The sequence below is a fragment of the Malaclemys terrapin genome, chromosome 1, assembly GCF_027887155.1.
Source record: "Malaclemys terrapin pileata isolate rMalTer1 chromosome 1, rMalTer1.hap1, whole genome shotgun sequence".
Lineage (NCBI taxonomy): Eukaryota > Metazoa > Chordata > Testudines > Emydidae > Malaclemys > Malaclemys terrapin.
In genome coordinates, this window is record NC_071505.1 from 184,837,148 (window position 1) to 184,856,036 (window position 18,889).

General features: G+C 40.4%; 1 protein-coding gene across 4 annotated transcripts in view; it reads right to left on the bottom strand.

Annotated features, from left to right (window-relative positions):
• Positions 1–18,889, bottom strand: part of APP (amyloid beta precursor protein) — a 316,779-nt gene that overhangs the window by 12,724 nt on the left and 285,166 nt on the right. For 2 of the 4 annotated variants that reach the window (XM_054047622.1, XM_054047635.1), the window contains 2 exons: positions 11,453–11,506; positions 1,608–1,708 (listed from right to left, as the gene is read on the bottom strand). In XM_054047622.1, coding sequence (XP_053903597.1) covers positions 1,608–1,708; positions 11,453–11,506 — 155 coding nt within the window. The remainder of the gene's footprint in view (positions 1–1,607; positions 1,709–11,452; positions 11,507–18,889) is intronic. The other 2 variants (XM_054047642.1, XM_054047629.1) reach the window with 1 other exon arrangement.

The following is an 18,889-nucleotide window of genomic DNA, read 5'->3' on the forward strand; positions in this document are numbered from 1 at the left end:
CTGCGGTCCTAGGAGTGATGTGGATCCAGGAACAGAGGTGACAGCGGGTGAGACACCACCAGAAGAGGGTATAGAGCTAATTCCCAAGACTGCCAGCAGGAGGGGCCTCAGTGGTGAGCTGCACCCCGTCACAGTGCCCTAATCACTGGGCTAGAGAGCCAGTCAGTCTCACTCTGGCTCAATGAATATTTAATTATTTCTAGATCGTGCAACAGGTCCCATAGGAGAGTTTGAAAGAGACCCACACTACACTGTCTCATAGCCCAGTGGTAGGGGCGTGCACTGGAGAGGTAAGAGATCTGGAAACGGAAACCAGGTCTACCATATGCTGGCTGACTGAGCTAACCACTGGGCTAAAGTTTACAAGGGGGCTGCCGCCGCCGCTGCTGCCTCTTCCTGCTGCTCAGTTTCTTGCAAAAATGGCTTAGGTGACCAACCCTGGGAGTGGAGACAGTTGCTGAACAGTTTGGAGGGAGGCACCCTTTGAGGAAGAGGTTAGGCCACATCCCTTTCCTCAGCATTTCCTATTAGCTAGCCTAGATGACTCCCAGCTCAGCATGATGACTTCTGTGACTCCCCTTCCCAGGTTCCTTACTCCCCTCATGAGCCACATGGGGAACCTCAGTCCTAACTTCGGGGTGTGAATGTCCCTAGGTGCTGAGTATTGCAGTGCCTAAGACCCTTTGACTCTAGCCTTGAGTGCCTGAGGGAACATGGCAAGGTCTTGAGTCCAGCTCAAGTGGTATTATTGGGCTGATGTTCCATGATTGCACTACAATCTGAACCCATTCCCTGGGTGGATTTCAAGGTTCTGGCACACTTTTGGCACAGCCCTGGCGAAGAGTGCTGCTATGACTTAGCTGAACCCTTTGCTTCTGCTTGGGTACTGACAGAACTATACATGAAAACCTCTTTGTTATTTAATTATAGTTTCTGGTCGCCACAAAATCTCAGATAACCAGGATGGGATAGGAAATCTGGGGCCTGAGGCCTTATGTTTTCATTCCCCACCTCCATTGCCATTCCTGTCCCTGACCTGTTTGCAAATCTCACGTTATTACAGCATCTTAATTGGGGTGAGAAACACTGCCTTAGACACCTTTCCCAGCCCTGATGAAGAGAGCTGTGTCATTTGAAAGCTTATCTCTCTCACCAATAGAAGTTGGTCTAGTAAAAGCTATTACTTCGCCCACCTTGTATCTCTAATATCTTGGGACAACACTGGGGGGGTTCCAGAAGTATTTTTACTCATGTCTAATGACGTTCCCAGTTCAATATTTTCTTTCTTACTTTTTTTGATCACTGGCATTGAGAGTGCGTGGTACAGGCATAAATGACCATACAGGTTGGACCATACAAATGCGGTGTGCATTTTCCTCTCGTACTAGTCTTACACTGGTGTAAGTTCACTGACTCCGATGGAATTACTCCCAATTTATACCCATCTAAGAGGGAGGAGAATCAGACCATGTATGTGTGAAAATTATGTGTAGATTTTTTTCCAACCACGCAATTAAAAAAATGTGGGTCATAATGTCCCTGTAGGTAAGGACGTTATTAGCCACAGCGATTCAAAACAAACTTAAAAGCTCTAGATGTTCACTCACCAACTTTTGATGATGCACTTCATATCCTGAATCATGTCGGAACTCTGCATCCATCTTTACTTCAGAGATCTCTTCAGTTTTAACATTGGTTAACCCAGAACCTGCATTGACCGCAAGGAAATAATTTATTAAATCCACCACTTAAATAATTAGCTAGCAAAAGATGACAGCAAAAGGCAATGGTGTCACTCACATAAATGAAGCGTAATGTAATGTGAAAACTGAGCTGGGGAAGCAATGAAGTGTATCCAATTTTGCATTCCCACTGACAATGAGCCAGTAAACTTCCTCCTCTGTTAGTGTTTCTCAATCCACTACAGCTGTGGTGGTGCATGCACCAAAGAATCAAGTAGTGAGGAACTAAGGTAGTGGTCTCATGAAGTGCCTCACAGGATGGAACAGTTGAGACCAGGGCCGGCTCTAGCGTTTTTGCCACCCCAAGCAGGAGGGGAAAAAAAAAAAAAAAAAAAAAAAAGCCGCAATTGTGATCGGTGGCAGCCCTGCAGCAGAATTGCTGCCCAACGGCCGGATGTGTCGCCCCCCCCCCCCCCCCCCCCTTCATTGGCCGCCCTGGTTGAGACGCATTATGACAACATTAAGGAAAATTGACATTAAGACTGAACTTTTCCTATTTAACTCCCACTGCTGTGAAAAAAATGCATCTTACTTTGCTTTCTGTGCATTTGTACCATATTTTAAGTGACATCCTGTGGCAAATAGTTGCACAGTGTGATCTAACGTTGAGGGAAAAGTATTTATTTTTATCTGTTTTGAATTTGCCACCTTTCAATTTCATTGAATGTCCTCTTGTCCTTGTGTTATGAGACAAGAAGAACAGAAGCTCCCGAACTACCTTCTTTAGACCATACAAATGATCCCATTTTAGTGATAATTTTGATCCCTCTTATAACACAACATTAAAAAAAAATCCTCACTTTCAGGACACTCTTCTAGGCATTTAGACTGTTTTCTGGTATGTTTGAATTATTAAATTAACTACTTACTGATGTTAAAATGCTTAACATTTTTTAAAAAGGTATCTGCTGTTTAACAAGATCACATTACACCATTAAATTTAAAAGAGTAGATTTTGACATTTTCTCATTGCAAGAGGCAATTTTTAAGGGCAAGAATAGTAAAATGTTTAGGGAATTGCAATTTGAAAACTACACATCATGCTTTGGTCAAGGAAACTGAGGGAGGTTAAATAAATAAATAAAAAGGTGACAGAATATTTTCTTTCTAGCTCCAAACCAGACTAATACTAATTTTCCAAAGTGAAAGGAAACTCCTGGATCTGGTGAAGTGACATTCTCCTGCATGCCCCACAAAATACACACTTGGCTTAGAGGGAATGTGCACAGGGAATGTCCCTTTTCCAGAGGCAGTCACGGAACAGAATTTAAGTGTCTTGCCAAATGTAATATAAAAAGAAATAGTTAAGGACATTGTTACCCTTACACCGTCCACATAATAAACACATTCTTATCAAGCATAAAGAAATATAGGTTACATTACAAAACAACCGTAACTGATAGAAAATAGATGCCGTCCTTTCATCAGCAAGAACAAAATAAAAAACACAATACAAAACCTGTTTCAAAAAGAAATACACTAAAACATTAGTGACAAATAGCTTCAGTGCCAGTTCACAAATTTAAAAGGAAAAATTATTTACTATAAATTACATACATTATTTATGCAGCAATTCTATGTATTTTGATTTTAAAATCTTACTGTTAACTGATAAGGGATAATGTTAGATGGGAAATGTTAACAGAAAATATTTTGATACCAGAAAGAGGATAGATAAAAATAAAACTTCCATGAGTGAAATTTTAGATTGTGTTTTCATTAAATGTTTTTCTTTATACTTGATAAGAATAACATGTTTTCTTATTATATGTGCAACTGAAGACATGAAACTTAAAAGCAAGGCAAAACATGTTTAAGTATTTAGATTTATTAAATTAGGTGATATGTAACTACCTTGCTGTTTAGTGGTCTTAATTTTTTTTTAATGTATTTTTTTAGGGTGTTTTGAAATATAATTTGCTCTATTATCTTAAAAGAAAAAAACAATTTAAATTTTAAAATCTCATATTAAATTACTCAAGAGAGTAAAACAGCTGCTGTGGGGATTGTTCCTGTCTCAAAAAAATTAGCATATATGTTTATGAAAATATGTGAGGCCTTTAAAAAGATAGACTGAATTCCGCTGGGTAACTACCCAGTTGTATATCATTTACTTCACAGTTTGTAATTGCTTCATCTACTGGTTAAACAGCTGTACAGGACTTGGTGGTTTTGGTTTGCAGGGGTCCACACCAATCTTCATTCCTGTGCGCCTCATTGGATGGGGTGCCCCTGAAACATCAGACTGAGCGTCGAGGGGGTCTGATGACAGAGGTTCAGGACTCTGTTTCCCAGATTGTCTAGAGTCCAGGGCGGAGATAGAATTGGCTAGTAACACTACCAGAACCAGAGACAAAGGCTATGTCTACACTGCAGCTTACGCCGGCATAATTTATATCGCTCAGAGGAGTGAATAAACCACCCCTCTGAGCGACTGAAGTTACGCCAGCATAAACTGTTGTGCGCATAGCGCTATGTTGACGGGAGGCTTCTGCTGTTCAGGGAGGTGTGTTTTTTTTATTTTTTTTATTTTTTAAATGCTGACGAGTGTGTCTCTTCACCAGATATGGTACAGAGCTGCAGCAGCACAGCTGTATATACAGACAGAAGGACCCTTCTGACTCTCCCCATTCCTACTCAAGGGAAAACTGTGTCCTGTTAGGATTTCTGGGAAATGGAGCAGTATATCTCCGCAGAGAGCAGAAATCCAGGAGGCTGAAGAGTCTCAGTCAGGCTACCAAGTAGGGTTGCCAAGCCTCCAGGATTGTCCTGGAGTCTCCTGGAACTAAAGATTATGTTGTGTGATGAAACCTCCAGGAATACATCCTCCCAAAATTGGCAACCTTACCACCAAGAGCCAGCCTAACTGCACATTGAAATCCAGACCAGAGCAATGCAAGGATGATGTTCCCCCTCCTTGGGGTGGATACGTTGTAAGAACCACTCTGTTCATTTATTCTGCTATTTTGTTTTAAGCTGGCCTCTGACTTCAACCATCCAAACTCACTATTTGCCTAGGGAGGTGCTGGGAGGGAACAGAGGGCGGTTTATACTGGCTCTATATTTGGGACTGGTAGAGTTTATGTATTTTTGTTTTTTGTCTTTTATTATCCTGATCTCTTTTTCCATTGTTCCTTACCCTGCATTCCCCAGTTACTGTTTTCGTACTCTGGGAAATGTGATCGCTTGGGAAATGATAGCTATTTCTTTTTGTGTGTGCTCTGACTGACACCCCTCTGTAACAGAGTGTGTGTTATATATTTTTCCAAGGGAAAATCTGCATAGAGAGGGAGCTATGACCTAGTGGTCTGAGCAAGTGACTGGGAGGCAGGTGACTGTAGCTCTTACTCCCCCACTGCAACTGATTTGCTGCATGATCTTGGGCAAGGGATTTCAGCTGGCTGTGCCTCGTGAGGGTGATGTACCTCTGTAAAGACGTATGAGATATCTCTGGCTGAAAACTGCTGTGTAACTGCATGGGATTAATTTTGCAGATACTCCTTAGGCGTTGATTAAGATCTATGTTTTGTTAACTCTTCTTACTCCATGCATTACTGCAGGGCTCTCTGTGAGAGAACCATAGTGAACAAGCTCAAAGAAGATTTTTAAAATCTCCCTGAAACTCAACATAAAATCCTTCATTTTAAAACTTGCTTTTAAATTAAATGTAAAAAAAAAAAAAGCAAACCCCTCAAACGCATCAAATTTGGCAGGTCTCTCTCTGGCATGTGTCGATGCAGTGGTCGGGCAAATGCATTGTAAATCCTCATGGAAATTATTTTTTAAAATACCCCATGTGCATGCATAGAAATAACTAGTGTGCTATTTATAAACTAATGATTTGAAAATTTCCTATCTGGGAAAAAAAACTGCAAATGGTATTTGGATTCAGAAGTATAAAAAGTGTCTGAAAATATATAGATCACAATTTCAGCCAACTTCAGGAACTAGATTTCTAAATTAAAAAAAAAAAATTGCTATGCTCCCAACCCAAGAATGTATTTGCCAGATTTCATCAGAGAACAAGTCTTATGGCCAAGTAAAAGTAACTCACTTTCTTTTTTTTAAAAGAAGGAAGAAATAGTAAAGTACAAAACAGAGCCACATGGTGAGCTGTTGCTGTGCTATCCTTTTCTTTTTACTTTGGTTAAAAAAACTGAATTAATTTCACTAAAAGAGAAAAGCGATTATTCATGGTACGAAAATCATCAATAATTCACTTGTGTCCTGTCTGCCCACACCTCCTACAGAATGTCACAGATCTTTTAATACTACTGCAACATAAATGGTCTTTTAGGGAGGCTTTGCATATATTGGCTAGTACTACCTAAGCCCGCTATATAACAGAAGCAAGGAGGACAGGAATTACTTGAACTTGCTACAGCAGTAGGGGGACAGGAGGAAAAGAGGAAATAGAAAAGGTTTTATGAGCACAGTCCCCACAAAATGATTAGATAAATATTTAAACAGGCTGACAGCTATGTTGGGAAAATCCTAAAAGGCCAAGTAATTTGAAAACCAGAGTTTTCACATTCAATAAGAATTTCATTACTACTTCAATAAGAGTAGGAAGAAGTGATGCCATAATATTTGTGCACCATGGCCCATAAAGACCCATTGTCAGATGGTGGTATCTGGATTTATCAAGGGTACCGACAAATAAGAACCTGACCTAATATGAAGGCAACACTAGCATTTTTATTTGTACTGAGCATTGGAAATTCTGTCAGTATTGAACAATAGGCTAGTTTTCTAATTTTGCCTTCTCTTTCCAAGACCAGGGATGCCAAGTTAATATAGAGTTACTGAGATGTAATGGACTCATTTGTGTATTTTCATGGTGCTATTATCAATAAAAATTTACTGGGGCACAGGCACTAAGAATTCAGCTGTAAGAAATTAAACAATGCACAAGTGACCTCTGGAAAGAAAACATATTGTTAAAGCAGCACTTACAGTGCAGCTATCAGCTAAGAGGTGTTACTCTTTTCATTATAAATCCTTTCTATAAGAGGGGTTTTCAAACCTTGGCAATACATTTTGTTCTGGGCTATACTATACACCAGGGGTCAGCAACCTTTCAGAGGTGGTGTGCCGAGTCTTCATTTATTCACTCTGATTTAAGGTTTCACGTGCCAGTAATACATTTTAACATTTCTAGAAGGTCTCTTTCTATAAGTCTATAATATATAACTACACTATTGTTGTGTGTAAAGTAAATAAGGTTTTTAAATTGTTTAAGAAGCTTCATTTAAAATTAAATTAAAATGCAGAGCCCCCCGGACAGGTGGCCAAGACCCGGGCAGTGTGAGTGCCACTGAAAATCAGCTCGCGTGCTGCCTTTGGCACGCGTGCCATAGGTTGCCTACCCCTGCTCTATACTCTATAAAGTTCTCATTGTACGGAACAATTTTTTGTAAGGCAATGAATACTTATTTATAAAATTAGAATTGAAAAGAAGATACAGCTCAAGGCTGACTGCTCAGCATATGAGGTTTTAGATACCTCCCTACCTTTTTTTACCTTCCTACTAACCTCTTTATTCTTTTAGCTTGCTTCCTTTTGGGGGGGTGGGGGGAAGGGGAGAGAAGAGTGAACGTATTTAGGCACAATTCTACCTCTGTTCCATCTTTTGTGAATGACACATAGGAAGCAGAGTGTGCTGAAGCATTAGGCTTCATTTCAAAAGACTGTCATGCAGATGCTGCATCTACATTAGGAAAAGTTGGTCTCATGCAACACCACTGGCTATAGGCAATCGCTCAGAGAAAACCCGCCCCCCACACTTTTTTAAAAATGTAAACTATGTTGAGGGTTTACAGAGACTGTTATACTCTAGGTTCAAGAGCAAGCCCTCTTTACATGACTGTTTCTCCTCTTGCTAGCAATAGTGGAGCTGCAAAGGTGAATGATGCAATAGATTTTTCTGAGTGAAGGCTCTGGAGACTTGGTGTCATTTTCCTCAGAAGCCTCACTGCTCTATGGACTGGACACGGCTTCACATTCTCTAACATTTTCTGACATGACTGCTCAGGGAATGATAATTACTAGGCGACTAGACTCATTTGAAATTGTTGCTACAGCTGATAAGACTGAGCAGCCGAGCTAAGAATCTCTCTGATGTACCTAGGCTGCATTATTTCTCATGGTGGGTCCTGATCTAGGTGTGATCTCAAGAAGATCCTATTGTTTGCACAGAAGAAAAGTGGTGGTTGTGAGAACTTTCTACTTGGCAATACATCAGCCATTTTTTTTAAATGTACACATGGAGGCATTAAACATCTGTTTGTTTTTTTTAAAAGGTTCTGAGGACCCATGGGCAAGTCCGACATGTTAGCTCATGGCAATATATTTGAGTCAAGATGTTCATTTGTTTCCAAGACCACAAGGAAAGCCTGATTATGGATGACAGATATTAATATTTTCACCCTGCGGAAGCAGAAACTGAAGAGTCAAGATGGTGACATGAGGACCTTTAAAAGGAAACCAGTTTGGAATCGCTACAATTTAAAAAAAATTGTTTAAAGTAGTGTCCGGTATTTCACCTGCCTTTGAGTCCCTCTGCTAATATTTCTGGTTCTACAAACACACCCTCCTATTTCACAATGTTTTTCTCTCCTCTACTGATGTACGAAAGAACAGCCAAAAGAACACTTGAAAACTGACCTTCTATACAAAAAATTCAGTGAAACCAACTATATACAAAGTAAAATATTGTTTCCTTCTTTCAGTTATAATAAATTGAGGTTTTACTTGTAATAAGTGGTTAAAAATTCAGAGAGAAGGATAATTTTTAAGTTTACAGCTTTCCTTTTGCATTTAATACTTTTAGTTTGATTAATTATCTACTTTAGTTGGAATTCTAGAAAGATATTATCCTATACTCTATTACCACTGCTTGGACTAGTGTACATGCCCCGTAAATAGCTCTGAATGCTTCAGAAGCATTTTAAAATTACCTAAATTATAACTTTAATGTGTGATGGAAAATCAGGTGGGTATTTATTGCTAGACATTCACACTTCGGGCAGACTGGCAGAAAGTCTCACTATGGTGTTTACACATTATTTGACCTATCTTGATCAGGTTTTTAAGAATTCAGTGTCTCTACTGATAATATGCAGTGGCTCCATTTACGACTCCTTTTGTTGCTGAGATCAGAGCCTAAGTGAATGTTATTTAGTTAAAAACCTGGCAAATAAGGTTGTTGGAGCCTAATGAATAATTGTTTGGTTCATCCTAACATAAGATGGGCATTAGCAAGGCCCTCAAGACTTCCTCATGTAAGTCAGCACAGAGACCTCTGAGTTCTGTGAAAGTGTTCTCTCTTACTTGTTGTGCAGAGACAGGGTGGTGAAGGATACTATTTGTCTCTTACGTATATAGTATATTATGATATGTTGTACAAGGCATCTTGGAATGCTGTGAAGTCATATACTGTACTAGAAGCAGAGAGTAAGTCCTATCTAGCTAAGGATGCATAAACGTTTCCATCATAATCCTCCATTTTCAGTAATTACTTGTAGAAAGCTTTTCCTTGTAGCCTAAAATGTGTTGTGGTTTTTTTTTTTTTTTTTTTTTTTTATTACAGCACCCATATGAGGTAGGAAAGCATTACTGTTGTTTTACAGTCAGGGAAGTGAGGCAAAGGGTAAATTAAGTGACTCACCCAAGATCATACAGGAAACTTGCTGATGAACTGTGAAGTGATGTCAGGTCTCCTTAGTCCAAGTCAATACTCTACTTACTAGACCACCCTATTAACTTGGTCATTTCCTGACTTGAGCACTTACCCACAGAAATGCAAATGGAACTTGACAGTTTTATTTAATGGAATCTGCTAAGGTTTAAAAAAATTAATAGGCTAAAAATCCATTCGGTTTTTCTGAAGACAAAAAATATCTGGAAGCGTAGATGTTTAAGAAGCTTTTCCAGGGATATGCTATTTTCAGTCAGTGCAAAAATTAATACAAGGTAGTCACTTTCCCCATCTTCTTCTATCTGAACCAAAGAAGTTGGTTTATTCCTACAAACTCAGGGTGCAGGCACAAACATTAGTTCCAGCATTAGATTTAGAGTAATTGTGCTTATTTATTGATTAGATTGCCAGTTTGCACTTACATGGGATGGGGATATTCACAAGGGTAACACTCACTCTAGGGGACTATAAGAGAGCAGGGAACTGAGGCAAAGGGTAAGTGACTACAATAGGACCTCCCCAGCACTCAAATGTTAAAGGCGTAAGTGTTGAAGAGGCTCTTGCAGAATGCCCCATTTGCACTTAAGTGAACATCACCTAAAACTCAAGCAGCGAAGAGTTAAAGAAATACTCAGTGTAACTTATGAGCAGTAAAACTGCCCTCTCTCACTTTTGGAAATTTGAAGCTATAAAAAAAAAAATCACCTTTCAAAGTATCACAGCCCCTCTCAGAAATCTAACATACAACCTTGGATAGATCATTAACTACACTGGCACCAGTACTCTTGGTACAATACCACTGCCAGCCAAAGGAATGTAGAAAAAGAAAATAAGAACCCCATTATCAAGGGTTTAATGATAGTTACCACTTAATGAGATGAAGCCTGAATGTGGCAAAGAGGAGCAAGAGTATATCTTCTCATATCAGTACCCACCAGACTTTCTGCCCCTCATTTATGAAAAATATTTAACAACGAACATGGGTCTCTTAGCAGCAGGCTTTTGGTTATGCATATGAAAATGCCAATCAACAAGATAACAAGCATAAATGAGTGAATAGGACATTATGCAGGAAAAAAAAACTATGAGAAGAAAAATCCTTGTAAAGCAGACAGGTTACAAGGTTAGGATTAAAGTATGAGTATATTTTGTGGGTGAGGGAGAATGGAAATAAAACATTCATATGCAAAATGATGCATACAGTATGATATTTCTACCCCTCTTTAGGAAGACAAAAACACTTAGGTGCTATGAGGATGTTACACTTGTTTTTAAAAATATGTGATGTTGCAGTGCTGAAATTCTGATCGAAGAACTGACTGATCTAATATCACTGATGTGCTGGAGGGAAATCTAAATTCCGCCATGAAGGGAAGGTTGGAGCGATTGCTCTGCCTTCAATGGAGTCAGACCTGGAGAGAGACTACTACTAGAAAGTACTTCTTCCTGAGCTTGTAAAAATACTTCTGAAGAGCAACTTTGCCTTTGGAAATTGCATCAAGGGCCTGGTATTTAAAAAAATAAGTCCTGTCCCTGAACCGTCTAAAAAGTTTTAATGGCCCCATCAATTTCCAAACTATGGAAGCTGAACTCTGCACTATTATTTTCAATTTACAAAACACCATCTATTTTTCAGGAACCAAGTATACACGTACTTCCAAAGTAAGGGTTCTCTATATGTGCAGCGGTACTGCTTCCCTCTTGTTTATAAAAAACAAAAACTACTTTTGCTACATGGGAAGAAAAAATGGACAGTTCCTCCAATCTTCTCCCCTGTCCTTTTTGCAAGCACATATTGATAGAGAGAGAGAGTACTCAGAGGCTTCAGGGGAAGATTTGTGAGAACCCCTTTTAAAATTCTGGCTGCAACTCCCCATCTATACTGGTTCATGACATGACACTACAGTTTAACAGGGGGGTAATAACAAAGAAAAGGATCATTTCAGCTCAAGCAGGTCACAGACATGCTGGGAAAAACATAGGTTAGGTAAAAGCCATGCAAGTTATATACCTGGTCTTGTGGTCAGTCCTCTGTCTGCAGCTGGGCGGGCATCAACTGGCTCAACTGGGCATGTGCAAAAAAAATAAAAGCAAACAAAAAACCCAAAATGATAAGTCAACTGCTCTTTTGTTGGGATAGTGCAGGAGAGACATATGCCATAAACAAAGTTATAATAGCAGCAGCTGGAAAAGATTTGCCTTAAGTTAATCCTGGAAATAAAAGGAAGGAGATGGGAACAACTTCAATAGTGTCTTTTGTCACTGACATGTCCATCCAGCGCTTTATATTTTGGATACTGCTCAAATTAGAAACTATCAAGATCAAAGAATTTTACAGTCAGTAGGGTAAGGCTTTATACATTGTATGCTTAGAAACATCTTCCTGACTTTTGATTAGAATTGGGAACCGGAACTGGCATGAGTCCTTGCAGCAAGTTTTAATTATTGCTAATTTCTACATGTCCACTAAATCTTAGTTTGTTCTTCCAGATTATTAACTTTTGAAGGCAACAATTACAGGCATTAGAGAAATATAAATAAATAAATAAATAAAATGTAGTTCCTAATATATTTTAGTTTGTATGCAGTAAAATTGTCCATCTAATTAGATTATCTTCCATTTTAAAAGTGGAAGGGGACTTGAAAAACAACCATATTTCTGTGCCCCACATTCACATCTTTAAATACTTTATATTCCCACACAGAGGCCATACCTGTCTGAAGACTGGTGTGATGCTTTTTGGAGCCCATCGGCACTAATAGTAATAGGAAAGTGAATAACCTGACCCTTCACCCATAACCTTAGCTAAACCCAAACTTGAACCTGTTGGGGAAGTATAAAAAAAAAAAATGGTGTTATTCCTCCCCTCCACCTTCTTTATTTTTCTTCTTTTATGCTACTTTGTGCTTCTTTGTTCCAGTTGGCATTGGAAGTGCCAAAATGGCACAAAGATCTTGGCTTCTGCTTTTGGTTGCTCTGGAAATAGGGTGCAAAGTACCAGATGTCTTGTGGAAGTCACAGCCTGGTCTTCCAGAACCACGGTATTTAGACAAAGTTCTGTTATGCATTTGAATTTTGGGATGGTTATCTGAACTCTCTGATTAGTGATGGTGAAGCAGAAATAAGATAAAGGAGTTGCTACTGAACAGTAGAGTGAAAATGGGAATTTCTGTCTTATAGGAAATTCTGACATTTCAACATTTGCTTTTATCCTGAATTGGGACAAAAAGTTGAAATTTCAATTTTTTGTGTGGAATGGAATTTCCGAATATAAACCACAGTGACATTCCCAAAATTGAAATATTTTGTTTCAGTTTACTGACCTGAGCTGCTTAGTTTTGAGTCAGTTCAATATTAAAATGCATTTTCCCAAAGTGGGGAATTGCCTCATCGGCGTTGTAGTTCAGAGGCCAGATGGCCCCATTCTCTCCCATGGGCCAGCCTCCCTGACTGGACATTTCCCATAATTTATTCCAAGTCATGAAGTGCCATGATGCTCAATGAGACGGAAATCCACATTGCATTATAAAAGATGTCCTCGAGGGAACCTTGCTCACAGGAAAAAAAGGAGGTCCCAAATTACAACTCCCAAAAGGCAATGTGCCGATAGGGAAATGTAGTTTAATGTTTTGTTGAACTGATTAGAAACAAAACAGACTGGATCAATTAAAAACAAAATATGCTGATTTGAGTTGAACTGAGACAAAATCAGTTTTTGTGGAAACTGCATTTTCTGTCAGGAAATCAGTCAGATGGAATATTCCCAACCAGCTCTGCTACTGAGTGTTGAAAGGGGCTTTTTTCAGGGGGATTGCACTGCTTTCTTAGCACACGCCATGCTCCCTATATGGGGAAGTAAAGATGGATCAGTTATCAAACCATCTTCCTGGCAATTCAGAGCACCATCAGTAGCCCATGTGATTGCCTTCACTAGAAACTGTTTTTTGTATAATGCTAAATAAAAGTACAACCACTAAATGTTTTCTCATTTAAGCCTTTTGCTAGGTTTCTTCAATTGTGGGCTACAGCCCTCCAGTGCAGCAGCATTTTTCCAGTGAAAAAGATTGGTGCTGAAGGATTGAAATATCCTGCTACTGCAGAAACATTACCCTTATTCCCTCCTCTGGTGTTCCCATGCTTCTTGCCCTCGCCCAGACCCAGTATTCTCTGAACATTTCCCCCCCGCTGCTCATCTGGCACCTGTATGCTGCTACAGTTGGTACTTCAAAGCAGGGACTGAATATGTTGTTGCAAAGGATATATAGACACTGCAGAAGTGATAGCTGAATGGAAGAGTAAAATTATGTCACTCACTGAAAAATTAGGAGAACAGGTTGTGGCAGGAAAAATGGTGGCAGCTGAATGGGGAAGAGGAGAAGGGAACTGTTTGCTGTAAATTGACGTGGCTACATGTGGCTGGCCCAATATTTCTGCGGATGGGGGAAATAATAATACTTAACTCTTATCATCCATAGTTCTCAAAGTGCTTTATGAAAGGAAGGCAAGTAACATTACCCCCCATTTTACAGATGTTGAAACTGACACACAGAGGGAAGTGACTTGCCCAAGGTCACATAGGAAGGCTAAAGCTGGAAACAGAACCTCAAGATCTGCAAAAGTAACTAGTGATTTTGGAATCTTCCATTTCTAAGTGCCCAGATACGAGACACCTTAATGGGGCCTGATTTTCAGAAAGTGCTGAGCAGCTGCCTTCTGAAAATCAGGTCCTTTTTAAGGTTTTTCTAATTGGACATCCAATATTGAGCCACTCAAAAAATCATTAGTCACTTTTGAAATTTTTGGCCTGGCGCTCCTGACTCCTAATCCACTGCCCTTGCTGTACTATGTTGCCTTCCCAATACAGCATGTAGACATCCTTCTTGTGCAAAGTAGGCTTTGCAATTCTGTGCTAGCTGCTTTAGTGCTGTCAGTTACTCGGCAACACAAGGGGATTGTCTGCAATGATAAATGTTTGTATGCTTAGGGAAGAAGAGCCAAAGCAGCTGGAAACAGAGTAGAACAACAACAGTGCACATGTCTGCAAAACAATCCCTAGGTAGGGTCTCCTCACGTAGGGAACAGCAGGTGGGCATATATCAGGCCATGAGGTGTGCATAAGGGAGAGTGCTGACTTATAGATATGTTCTTTGAAGAAAGGGTGGGTGCTGGAGGAAGATGTGAAGTGGTGTAAGTCTGTAATGTACAGGATGACTATGTGCAAAGATATGATAACCACAGTACTAATAAGACACATGGTACGCTGCAGTCCAAGTTTTAAAGTAGTACACTAATTCTGCATGCTCCAAAACTGTTTGTCTATACACTGACCTCATTTTCACATGCATATATGATAATTTTAGGCACAAATCAGCAAGTGCACAAAATTGGAGCCCAATGCTATTTTCCATACAAGTTTGGCTCCAGGAAGTTCATTATTGTACCTACTTTTTTTCATGATGGGATGACTATGCAGGCTTCATTCAGTGTGCTCTTGCTTCACTTTACATCTAATATTAAGATACCTGAGGGGATTAGGAGCATTTCTAGCACTTTATATGTAACTATTAATTAATCTGGAAGCACCCACAATGTGCTTTTCTCTCCAAAAGGAAAAGAAGGGGCAGTCCTTCCCCAAAGAACTCAAAATCCAAGACAGACCAACTGGCAGGGGTAGTGGTACAATTTTCCATGGACTCAAGAGAGGGGAAAGTGGTGATTGGCCACATCACGATAGCATAAGGTTATGTTAACAAAAATTTAATTTTAGAAAAAGATAAATAGTCTATTCCTCACTGAGGACAACTGTGTCTGTGGGGGAAAAACCCATAGGGTGAAAACATTAGCAAAAATTCCCATTTGTCTTCGACAAGGCCAGGATTTCACCCTTAGTTTCCTCAGAAGCATTAGGGGAAGTATATCTAGCGAAGCTGAGCTAGACAAAGGCAAATGTGATGGCCATGTGTTACTTAGGGTTATCATATTTCCTCATTAAAAAAAGAGGACACTCCATGGGGCCCTGGCCCCGCCCCAACTCCGCCCCCTCCCCTGAGCGCCCCGCATTCCCCCTCCTCCCTCCCAGCTGCGAAACAGCTACCCTAGCGCTACTGGTTTCACGGTTTGCCGGGCAGCCCCCAGACCTCCAGAACCCCACCCCCTACCTAAGCCTCTGTCATAACTATAAAGGGAAGGGTAACAGCTGTCCTGTGTACAGTACTATAAAATCCCTCCTGGCCAGAGACTCCAAAATCCTTTTCCCTGTAAAGGGTTAAGAAGCTTAGGTAACCTGGCTGGCATCTGACCTAAAGGACCAATAAGGGGACAAGATACTTTTAAATCTTGGGGGGGGAAAGGCTTTTGTTTGTGTTCTTTGTTTTGGGTTGTGTGTTCGCTCTCGGGACTGAGAGGGACCAGACATCAATCCAGGTTCTCCACATCTTTCTAAACAAGTCTCTCCTATTTCAAACTTGTAAGTAAATAGCCAGGCAAGGCGTGTTAGTTTCCCTTTGTTTTCTCAACTTGTAAATGTACCTTTTACTAGAGTGTTTATCTTTGTTTGCTGTACTTTGAACCTAAGACTAGAGGGGAGTCCTCTGAGCTCTTTAAGTTTGATTACCCTGTAAGGTTAATTTCCATACTGATTTTACAGAGATGATTTTTACTTTTTTCTTTAATTAAAAGCCTTCTTTTTAAGAACCTGATTGATTTTTCCTTGTTTTTAGATCCAAGGGGGTTGGATCTGTATTCACCAGGAGTTGGTGAAAGGAAGGAGGGGGAATGGGTAATTTCTCCTTGTTTTAGATCCAAGGGGGTTGGATCTGTATTCACCAGGAGTTGGTGGGAGGAAGGAGGGGGAATGGTTAATTTCTCCTTGTTTTAGATCCCAGGGGGGTTGGATCTGTATTCACCAGGGAATTGGTGAAGGTTTCTCAAGGCTTCCCAGGGAGGGAATCATTGGGAAATGGTGGCAGCGGACCAGAGCTAAGCTGGTAGTTAAGCTTAGAAGTTTTCATGCAGGCCCCTACATTTGTACCCTAAAGTTCAAAGTGGGGATACAGCCTTGACAGCCTCCCTGTTCCTTGTCCCCTAACCGCCCCCTCCTGAGACCCCCCCCACCCTAACTGCCCCCCTAGGACCCTACCCCCTACCTGTACCCTGACTGCCCAAAACCTTACATCCCCAACCCCCAGACAGCCCACCCCGAACACCCGACCCATCCAACCCTCCCCCTGCTCCCTGTCTCTTGACTGCCCCCTTCAGAACCTCCCTGCCCCTTCTCCGACCCCCTGGCCCCCTTACCGTGCCGCTCAGAACAGCATGTCGGGCTCCACGCGCAGCCCGACACGCTGCTGCGCTTCCCCATGGAGCGCATAGCCCGGTTCCCGCCCTCGCAGAGTGCTGCTGGGCAGGGGGAAGAGCTCCAGACTGCCGGAGGCCCGTTGCGAATGCAGGGAGGGGGAGGGAGGAAGAGAGAGGAGGGGAGTGATCTCAGCTGCAGGGGAGAGAAGGGGGAAGCGGAGGAGGGGCTCTCTCTGGCTGCCGGAGCCCCATGCAAGTGGCACCATCCGGCTGGCTGCCCTGTCAGCCGCGCGCGCTCTGCATGGGGGGAAGTCCGGACATTTACAAATTCCCCCCCGGACGCTATTTTAAACTGAGAAAAGCCAGACATGTCCAGAGGAATCCGGACAAATGGTAACCCTAGGCTGTTACTAAGCTAGAAATATGTTAATTTGTATTATAATTCATTGCTAAAATAAGAGTACCTGTGAAATTCTCTTTTCCAAATTTTTTAAATACAATATGCCTCATTTCTTAGTCTTATCACGTGGACTTAAATTACCTTTTTTAAAACTAGAAAGGAACAGATTTTGTAAACCTGTCAATATTTCCCAGTAACAGGAAGATAACTCACATGACCAAAGATCTAAGAGTGCATGTAGGTTTATATTCTTCCTTGAATATAGTTTACATTGGATATTTATTGGGAAATCAACTTAGTGTATACGCGGGAGGAGCGGGGGACTTTCAGAAGTCTGAGGGGATTTGTTGGATCTTAGCAGGCTTAAATTTAGACTGCAGAGAAATCAGTTTTTCACTGGCTCCTTAACTTCTAAGCAAGGTATGCAAACAATTGCAGATGGAAAGCAATTCTAATTAGAGGGAAACTGCTAAAATTACACTTATTCTTTTACACAAATATGCAACCCACAGGGAAATTCAGAATGAAAGTAAGAAGTCTCACACTTAAATCATCCCCCATCACACCAGCAGGAAAAAAGGATGTCTGGACAGACAGCAGTTTTGCATATACTATATCTTGATGATCACTTAAACACACCTCCAGAAGAGGGAGGTGCTAGACTGAAATACCAAATCATGACCTTAATGCTGGATTTGCTTGCACTTGTTCTTTCTTACCATCACTCAACTTCATGAATTCCTTTTTCAATGGTTAATTAAAAACATCTCATGCAGCTGTGACAATGTTGAGAAAAACACAACGTAACAGTTCATTTAGAATCAGTCTGTCATATAAATACATATTTGATTTACTTGACAGATATCAGCGTCTGTTCGAAAAATTTGTATTCTGATGTGCACGTTAAATCTAAAAAGGCAACTGGTTTACCCAACACATTGTAAGGGCTGCTTTGGATAATAGTGAAGTACGTCGTCTTCCAATGCCACACAGGAATAGCATTGCATTCGTGTTAGTGTTTGCATTTAGGGAGTTAAGACTCCCAGGCCAAATGACTAACACTCAGAATTTCTGATCACCAATATTTCAAAAATTAGATTTACTTATTTATTTTGCTAAAGAAAGCAGTATTAGTATCTGTAGATTGGCTATTCATTAAACAACGATCAAATTACCAAAACACCCAAGTTAAAATTGTTAGATCAACCATATGCCACATTATACAGAGACCAAGAATCTCCTCTAAGAGTCAGTCCTGCAGAACAGTCCTGCGCGGTGCTCAGAATCTCACATCTAATGGCTACTCCTATTATTTCAACTATTCACTATAATGTATCTTAAATCTCTCCACGGGGGTATTTTTTAATCCTACATGTACTATGATTAATTATTTGTGAAGCAACAACAAGAAGAATATCCTTGTCTATAAAGACCCATCAATACTCCTTGAATAGCTATAGAAGATTTACAAAGAAAACACTGAAAGTGCCACAACAGACTAATGTAGCACGTATTAAAATGCCCAATAATCCAAAATTAAACAGTGTATTATTCAAAGCACAGTTGTTTGTGCATCTTTATTGGGAATATATTAAAAGAAATAAGAACCACACATCTAGATGCAATTTATCTGCCTGTGGAAGCAACAGTGTCATCTTAAAGTAGCATCCATCATCCTTTCATAAATGCTCATTTTTCTGTTTCAATTAACCTTGACTGAGTTTCTCTCACCGAACTGGAGGAGTTTGTGT